We start from the raw sequence: 9,733 nt of genomic DNA on the forward strand, positions 1-9,733 counted from the left end.
TAAAAAATAATTATGCAGAGTGAATTTTGTTTTCGAAGAAGTGTGTTTTGAAGGAAAAATGCATTTTGCCAGAATTTTTTAATACATGTTTTGCATTATTGACAGCCACATGTGCATATTTGACTGCGTCAACAGTCACGTCAGATGCCGTAAAGCCACGTAAGCTATTCTCGAAACGGTAAGTTGAAAAGTTGGGAGAAGGAGTGCAAGTTCTGAAAAGTTTAGTAAGTATTTAGGTGCAATTTTAAGTCCAGTGAATAAACTATAACAATGATGAAAGTTCAGTTTGCATCCAAACAATTTACTCAGAGCTACGATAATTGAAAACGTATTTAGATTAATGTCATGAAAATCAAATCACACATACTGATTTAATCAAAAAAATTGAAAACGTGTACAAAGATTGATCAGATTAAGGCTCAAAACCCACATAATTGGAAACCAGGGAAAAGACCTGCCATTTGAGATGGTAAAATGTTACATTCTTCATATAGCTTTACGAGTGACATTGCCCTTCTTCAATCACACAACATTGTTGGATCGGGCTTTCACTCATTTTCCAAGATTACCCACTGTCTGGACCGTGACTCAGTTGTCAGTGTGATTGATTGTCCGAAAAGACCAACTAAGCATCATGGGCTTATCTACATTTACCTAAGATCCCGTTTGGCTCCCATTTTGTAGAAATAAAAAAGGGTAGAATAATATTATTTTGAAAAATGAATGGTTGAAAAAGAAAAAAAATTCGATTTATGTGTAAATCATTTTATGAAAAAATTGTATAGTTAAAAATAGGGAAGAAAAATGAAATATAATGAAATGAAAATTAATGAGAGCCAAATGGAGACTAAACAAAAAGCTGCTAATATTTTTTAATGTTAATTCCCTTTTTTTTTTCTTTTTTTTTTTTCCCTTCTCCCAGATTGTATTACCTTTTGGCATAATTTTAAGAAGTGTTATAACCAATAAAAATAGGATCATGCTAGATGTACCTAATTTTTTTTTACCTAATGCTTTACATACACTCACAATGGGGGTGTGGGAGCCACATGTTGAGATTAATTTATTCATGCATGATCCACGTGCTTGTGAGAGTAGGTAAATCATTTGGTAAACCAAATTATATACACTTAGAATTATCCATAAAAATATTTTCAACTGAAGAAAAAAAAACATAAGAAAGCCTAAAGCTCAAAATAAATTATTGATTCTATGTATTTGATTTATTGATTTATTATTATTTTTGCTTTCAAATAAACTCTCTTTCATTTTAGTATTGTTTTAATTAACACACTTAAACGCGACAAAGAATATTTAAGCAATCCACCATATGTTGAAGCTTCGAAATCTAAATGTAGCCAAGTTTAATTATTGCTTTTGTCAATCTTGTCAATTTTGTGACATTCAAAAATATTTTTTGATTCATTTTTTATAATCGGTTCAGCCTCAATTCAACCCTTTAACCCTTGTCCCTTGATTTTTTCCCCTTGATGCCTATGCCAATTTTCAAAACACTGATTTTGACAAAAATGTTAATCGATGCATAGTCGGACACAATAGTACATAGTAATCAAGATCTAGAAACTAACAAAAATAATTTCAAGCGATCCTTCAACGGCACACTCGTTAATTTTTTAATCCACTCCTCCGGTAATATTTGCAATTAAAGGCATCCCTTCCCAAACCATTAACCAACCGCCACTTCCAAATCTTGTAAAAACGACCAATATCCCATGATTTTTACCTTATCCAAAGAGTATAATCAAGGCACCCAAAGGGTGAAAAGACATTGTGTTTGCTTTCCAATAGTCACCAGTTCGAATCCCTTCAGAGCCACTGAAGTGAGTACCCGACTGTAAACTTCAAGACCACATGGAATTAGTTGAGGTACACGTAAGCTGTCCGAACACCCACAATCATATTTAAATTAAAAAAAAATATATGTATAGTTACAAAAATTCAACATAGAATACGAATTTCATTTGGACAAATCTTGTTTCTAGTAATTAGAACAATCCAGTACAAATAGAAAAGAATTGCGCATTAAACGAAAGATGATATGGTAATATAAGACACCGATCTAATGCTATCTATCATTGGCTGCATATATTAATTTCGAAATAAATGTAATTCAACTAAAACAAAAAAATCTGACACTGCTCAAACGTTACCTTCAAGCTTTCAACAAAGTTCAGCTGTTTGGAGAGACAATGCACAAGTCCACGAATGAACTTGCAGCAGTTTTAAAGTAGAAGCCAAAATGACTGAGAAACCAGAAACAGTTAATAATTTTTCGTGCTTAGATATATAGGGAAATCCGTGAGCATATGATATCAAGTATTTTGGATTCACTCGCCATTCATTATATGTGTAGATAGCGCCCTGAAAATTGGTTTTAACTAATAACTACCAAGATTATTTGGTACATTAGGAAATAGAATATTACCTGTGGTTTGCAGAAAACATGTGTCCCATCAAGCCTGCTGCCATTCAACCATCAAAATGTTAACTAGTTTCAATCAAACTGAATCCATGTCTTGCAATAGAAAATTAGAAGACAAATTTTGAAGTTACACTTACTCCCAGATTTTTAAGTGACTTGCAACAACCAGGATCAATCGTATCCTCTGGACTGCATCTGCTTTCTAACTGCAATAGCTGCTAGTTCTTCATTCTGGACTATAGTCTCCTGTTTCTCATATAAAAAACTTGAAAAGGATACTGACCAAAACAAATATAACCATAATGATTTAGATTTTTATGCTTTGAAAAAGTAAGAAACAAAGTAAGCTGTTAAGCATAAGATCTTATAATCTACAGAACACCCTACATATTTCCAAATTGTAGAATTGAACTTCGTCAATATTCATTGTAGACATTGCATGAGCTCAATGATAAAATTTTAGCAGCATAACCCACCAGTAAACTACGAAAAAATGCCATAATAATAAAAGATATGTTCAACGAAATCTGTCATACATAGCATATTAAGCAAATATTTCTTCAACTAAATTCAAGCCGCAATGATTTTTAAACAAAATAAACCACAATAAATCCTAAAGAGACAGCTAAGAACTAAATGAAATGTCATAACAGCTGCAGGAGGAAGTAAAATGGATAAAGGCAGCTGGCTAAACAGGTTCTTTGGAGCTATATATTAAAAGCTTGGTATCATAAGGTGTCGGGACATGGCAGTTTGATAGGTAAGATCTTCAGATATTGTCCTCCTAAAGAAAAGCATCAAGGTGGATGGTCAGTTTTCCAAACCCTGGTTCATCTGGTCTTCTGGTTTAGGCAGTAGGCTTCACCAAAAGAGGCAGAAGGCTGACTTCAGGCTTCAGATATCTCAGCTGTTTTGTTTGGAATGGAAAGGAAACAAAGGGAAAAGAAGAGCATCAGTCATAATGGGGAGAGAGGAAAGTTATCACAAAAAATCAACAAAACTTTTTTATGAGCAAATACACATAAGAAACTTCATTGAAAGCATGAATAAAAACAAGGATATAAAGTGAGACCAAAGTCTACCTGCAATCTTATTATCAAACTTTAGTATTCATAATTTCTCCCCCTAGAAACAGGGTTACGTCCAGATAACCTGGTAAAAGAAACTGACAATCAGGGACTTGGAGAATCATATCAGTTTATACAAAATATTCTCAGGATGTATGGATACAAATTTGGATAGGAAAAAAAGATCAATTTGGAAATGTCTGTGTTTCGAGTCAAGAAAAAAGACACCAAGTCAGCGAGTTAAAATAATAAAAATTGGAAGCACCCAAAAGATGGCATTTGTAAAATTCTGGCACAGCTCAAAAGGTCAATTTAGTTGAATCCTCTATGACTAACATCATATAGAAGCGCTTGCACTCATGGAAAAACTAATATCCAAATATTATTTAGGCACTATACTGGTTCAACCTGACATAAGACACTAGAAAGAACATGGATATCAGTCCAGTGCATCAACAAAGAGAACAAAAATCTTACCCAGAACCACCAGGACGACCTGAAGAATGACCTCCATAGACTCCATAAGCAGAGCTGCCACTGCCGCTCTGCAAATAATTATAAAATACAATCACCCCACCATGGACAAAGTAGAAAGTATAACAAGATTTTGCCCCCATATTTCAATATTTTTTTCTCAAAATTAATCGAAATAAAATTGACACAAACTTTACCTGAAGACCACTATAAGTTCCATAAGCATCAACACGTGGCAATTCAGGAGAGCCACCATATCCATCAGAATAGGAATATCCACGGCCACGGTTCTTAGAATCTCTGCTTTCATAGTTTAAACTCTCAGGACCATCTGCTGACACTGGAAGGTATGGAAGTACAGGTACAAAGGCGGACATAGCACCCTCCTTCTCAAAAAGATTTGCCCTCAAGCGTGAAGTTACTTGTACAAGGGCATCCTTGGCAATGTCAAGCTCTCCAGAAATCTTACAAAAAATTAAATAAAATAAAAACGGAATTAGGTACTCAATGTATGGTATGGTTTAGGTATTCACATAATGACATGGTTCCTCTTTTATTCTTCCTTCTATTATTTAGATTTAGATACTGGAAAAGGACGAGTAGCTTTGGATACCATTCCATTTACACAAGTAATACAAATTTCCATGTTAATAACTCAAATATATTTTTAAAAAATATATTCTATTACCTTCATTGATCAAAGCCAAAAATATTGGACATATGTTACTATTGCAAATTCCTGAATGGTACAAGGATTTACATGAATGGAATAGGGAGATGCGTTTTAAATGTACCTATAATGGTGTTCAATTGTCCAAAACAGAATTTCTGCAAATTTGGTAGACAGATGGTATTCATATAAAAATCTTATTTTCTTAATACTTAAAAATTGCACTTTAATCCTCAAATAAAAAGCTTATAAAATTGAAATTCAAAAGTGATTTCATCAATTACAACCACATCGCCAGGGAAATGTTTGTTCATATTAACCAACACCTCAATATTCAAACGTGTGAAAATCATATTACACACATCCACTGCCATAATTATTTCTTTACCTGCACCATCTCATCATCTTCAGCGGCCACCTTAGGAAGGTTTTCCTTCGACAGTATGCGAATATTAGCTTTAGTGATTTTCCTCATTTCCGAAATAATGGAACCTCCTTTGCCAATAAGGCAACCGATCCGAGAGGTTGGAACAAGCAACCGTGTAGTGAACGAAATAAGACCAGAATCTCTTTCAATTTTGTCACTGCATCTGGGCTGCAAGCGCAGTGCTGCTTCGATTGTTGGAGAGAACGTATCTTCAAAAAACTAATTACAAATACAGTGGAAGAAGTTTGAATTACAAGAAACTGAAAACATGCACACACAATATCATCAACTCTAAAATAAAACATGCAAAACCTTACCTCTTTTGCCGAAATAGAAATTACACAATCATCTCCCTCTGCAGCAGAACTATCAACTTTGATAGCTGCTCTAGATTCTTGTCTGATTTGATTTATGATCACACCACCCTTGCCGATAACACCTCCGATGTTAGAAGTCGGACAAACCAAACGAAGTGAGAATTCCTTTGAAGATGCTTCATTCCTTGGAGCCGAGTAGAGAGAACGTGACCAGTCAGCACTCTCTCCTTTATATTCCCCATAAGGCCCGAGCAATGGAGTCAATCCCATGATGGAGGCACCAGCAGGGGCCCCTATAAGTGAACCACCAGAAGGATAGACACTCGGAACAGAAGATGCCAGCAAATGCTGAGATCGAGAAGGATTGTCGTGAAGCCTAGATGCAATCTGATAAAGAGCTTTCTTAACTACAGAGGCTTCACCAGATATCTGCAACCCCACAGATTATTAAAACAAGCATATTAATAGGATTGGAGACATCACAACTCAAATTAAATATTCTGTCAATCTCATGGCTAAATCTAAATAATAACTGTGGGGAACATCCTGTGAGAAAAACAGTAAACATTGGAATAGTGATGAAATGTCATAATGCCATGTATACCATCTTTTTTAAAATGTGAAAGCCCTCAAAAATTATGATTCTCTTGGTGACAAATAATATTGAGTTACAAAATTACAACAAATGAAAAGAAGACGAGAAAAACAAAGAAAAAGTTCAGAGAAATTACACCTGCAAAAGCAGCATATAAGAAAACCCTATATTTCAGTAGAAACTTTCAGAGTGCAACTGAATATGAACAATAGAACTGTAGTGAGCCATGGAATAAATGATTGAGAAGATGAACAGAATATATGAATCAACAATACCTGCACAAGTTCATCAGAGCCCAATGCACATGCAGGCAAATGGTCATCCTTAAGAATGCGAACCTGAGCTCCAGTTTCGCTACGAATATTCTGAACTATCTGCCCACCTTTCCCAATGATGCATCCAATCTGATCAGATGGTACTAGAAGCCGAGCAGTAACTTGTGGAGCTTCTTCAGAGTCCTCGTCAACTGATACGTCCTCAGCAACAATTCTATCATGAACTTTGAAAAGTGCATCTTGAGCAGGACAAACACGATCATCACTATCATCAAGATCATTTGTTTCCTCACTAGTACTATATATAGTGACAACACGTTCTTCACATCTAGGCACTGACTCGCCAATTCTAATCTTCGATTTAGTATCCACTCTTAATTGCTTAACAATTTCCCCTCCCCTTCCTATAATACTTCCAATCTTCTTTCCAGGGCACAAGTAGCGGTACACTGTGTCATCCGATCCAATAGAGAAAAGGTCTTTATCAGTTCCAGAATTTCTTCTTTTGTTTCCTCTATTATCACCAAAGTCAGATTGAGAATTCAATCGCTTCCCGTAGTTTCTCTGACCAGCCATCTGAAATAATATTTGATTGATATTCCATATTAATCTACTGCTAGTTATTAGGTAAAAGTCAGAATTTATATGAACTAAATCAGCATATCACTCCACAACTCAAAACATATCCGATGGTGGTGTTACAACATCTAAAAAAATAAGTTTCCATCTCATTCCAGAATTTCCATATCCGCTTCAGCATATTCAAAAAAATATTGCACATTAACATAACTATAGTTTGTGTCTTTATGTTTATTAACTGAAAAGCCCAGGAAATAATAATAGTAAAATCTAAAACAAGGAAAATTGGATACTTGACACAAATTGCTCTAAACCCTAAGCCCCCATTTGGCCCCCATTAAATTTCATTACATTACATTTCATTTTTCTTTCTCCTATTTTCAACCACGTAATCTTTCATAAAATAATATTATACGTAAATCGAACACTTTTCCTTCTTTTTCAACCACTCATTTTTCAAAAAAAAAAAACATTATTCCATCCATTTTCTTTTCCAAAAAATGGGGGCCAAATAGAGCCCAAGTTAAAAAGAAAAATATTAATGCAGGCAAATTAATTGGACATGCCACTATTGCACCGCATAAATTCATGGACATGATTGCACACCTCAAAAACGCATGGGACCAGTGCCTCAAGGCTCTAGTTTTAATAACATTTCACTAAGGATGTTACCACTCATTAATGAAGTGCACACCTCAATGCGCTAAGGCAGCAGCAATAAATTTAATCTTTTGCTGTGTTGTTATTATAATTATTATTGTTTTATTTATTTATTTATTTATTTTTTAAAAACAACTGTAATTCTAAACATCAGGTTTAAGTGGGTTCATAATTGGGCAACAACATTTCCTTCTTTGACGAGGCCTAAGTTAATATTAAATCGACACCCAAGACATGAGAACAAAAAATCTTAAAAAACAGCCCTGCTCCATGCATCCTCACCAATTCCCAAGATATAAGTTTTCTACCACAAGATTCCAGCAACCTGCAATTTCTCAAAATTCCAGCAGGCAATTCTGCTTTAATTTAATTTATTTATTTTTTTTCCTTTTCTGCAATTTTTTCCTTTCTGGTTTTAATTTTTTCTCTCTCAAACTCTTCCTCTCTTTGCTCTGATATTTATGAGGCAGCGTTGCAGAAACCCGAGTGACTTCACAGGAACTCCAGCAGTAGGAGTACTTGGTACTTCATACTTTTATTTTGGTGTTAATTCTACAATGATTTTTCAAGATATTTCATGATTTCTTACATTCTCTTTTGTTATTTCATAGCTTTTTGACGTAATTTTTTATTTGAGGTGAGGCTTATGCCTCAATCTGCTTAGCTTAGATTGAGGCTTAAGTACCTGGTTACACCTTCCAAAAATAAATAAATAAATAAACATCATACATGTTTATGAGTGAATAGTAAGTTCGCAAAAATTTAATTTTAATATGGCCTAAGTACCTGGTAACACCTTCTTCAAAAAATAAAAAATAAAAAAATAGAAAAATAGAAAATCATATATGTTTATGAGTGAATAGTAAGTTCGCTGAAATTTAATTTTAATCAAATACCATGCTGCAATTACTTCATAACACACATTCAAGAAGAAATTAGATTATAAAACAAGAAGATATAAAAAACAATTGAAATATTGAATAGTAGCGTCACCCGCAGAAAGGGGAAATAAATCTTAAGCCCAATATATCTAAGTGGATTTTTTCATTGAGAAGAGATCGACAAGAAACACTAAAATCCCAGATCTTAAGACCGCTTAATTTCCACTGAACAGCACGTAAATAATCAAAGAAAAAAGAAAAGAAAAGGAGCGAGACGTTAAAATTTCTTCATTTAACTGAAAGAAAAAGTCATAAATTAAACTCAGTGTCCAATAATCTAATCCCATAATATAAAAACGGAGAGAAGGGGACAGACAAGCTTCAATTTTATGATACTAAATACTCAAAAGCACAAACAACGGTATAAAATCTCTACGTACAGAACAGATCCGCAAGTAAAAACAGATCTGGAAATTAAAAATACTAATATATTAGCAAATTCTTCAGAAAAAAATACCAAAAGATAATAACTAAAAAATGAGAAAATTACCTTGCATACAGAGTTCAATCTGTTGGATAGAAAATTTCAAGGTTAAAAGATTAAGCGAAAGAAAAGTCTGCGTATGAAAATATGCTTACGACAATACAATAATATTTAGGGTTTTGAGAGGACTGTATGCGTAATGAGAAGTTACGGGTAAATGTTTAAGACGGTCGGGAATACTATTAAATGTTTCATTAGCCACTACACTTCGATTTATGTTACGATATATGTATAGAACTTTCAAACTTTTTTCACTGGTCACTGAACTTTAATCTATTATTGTCCATTGCCCACTGGATCAGATCTATTGCTTGACGAGTCTATGTGGCTGACCAAAAACATTGCTAGCCGGTTAAATCCTTACAACAATGAATGTTTTGCCAAATAATCGACCACGTACGTTTATTAAAACACGCCTTTGAGAAATCATTTCATACATGCCTTCCAATTTCCTCAAACAACCAAAACAAAAATTCATAAACCCACCTAACAAAGAAACTAAAAGCAAAATAGAAACTCTAAATCACCAAATTTGAATTCGACAATCGATCTCCTGTGACAGAAATCAAGGTCCTTCCCACAATTGTTGACTGCTCAAACAGCCAGTCGAAGCGTGAAGAACCAATACCCAATCCATTTTTGTAACTCAAGCAAATGGACGAAAAACACGAAGGTAAAATCTCAAACTTTTTTGTGGTTTTTCATGGGTACGAGAGTTCATACACATGCTAAAGAGTAATTTAATTTCATGTAACTGAACAATTTGGATTGGTAAACTTTGCAGGCACGAGCAAAACTAAA

At 34.2% G+C, this 9,733-nt stretch overlaps 1 protein-coding gene across 7 annotated transcripts; it reads right to left on the bottom strand.

Moving 5' to 3' along the window:
* Nucleotides 1-1,949: 1,949 nt before the first annotated feature.
* Nucleotides 1,950-9,106, bottom strand: LOC111397073 (KH domain-containing protein HEN4-like). 7 transcript variants are annotated; one of them, XR_002703140.1, is made up of 9 exons: nt 8,939-9,105; nt 6,269-6,844; nt 5,399-5,827; nt 5,043-5,300; nt 4,182-4,448; nt 3,988-4,055; nt 3,526-3,595; nt 2,581-2,689; nt 1,950-2,480 (listed from the first exon to the last, which is right to left on the bottom strand). XR_002703140.1 is itself a non-coding variant. In XM_023023786.1 (9 exons), the coding sequence occupies exons 3-8, from the start codon at nt 6,842-6,844 to the stop codon at nt 3,547-3,549; spliced, it is 1,647 nt and encodes a 548-aa protein (XP_022879554.1). In that variant the 5' UTR covers nt 8,829-8,855; nt 8,939-9,106; the 3' UTR covers nt 2,923-3,350; nt 3,526-3,546. The 7 variants fall into 7 exon arrangements, 3 of the variants coding, with proteins under 3 accessions (XP_022879554.1, XP_022879553.1, XP_022879555.1); XR_002703138.1 differs by having other exon boundaries at nt 1,950-2,483; XR_002703139.1 differs by having other exon boundaries at nt 2,581-2,721.
* Nucleotides 9,107-9,733: the final 627 nt, after the last annotated feature.

This window comes from Olea europaea, chromosome 7, assembly GCF_002742605.1.
Source record: "Olea europaea var. sylvestris chromosome 7, O_europaea_v1, whole genome shotgun sequence".
NCBI lineage: Eukaryota > Viridiplantae > Streptophyta > Magnoliopsida > Lamiales > Oleaceae > Olea > Olea europaea.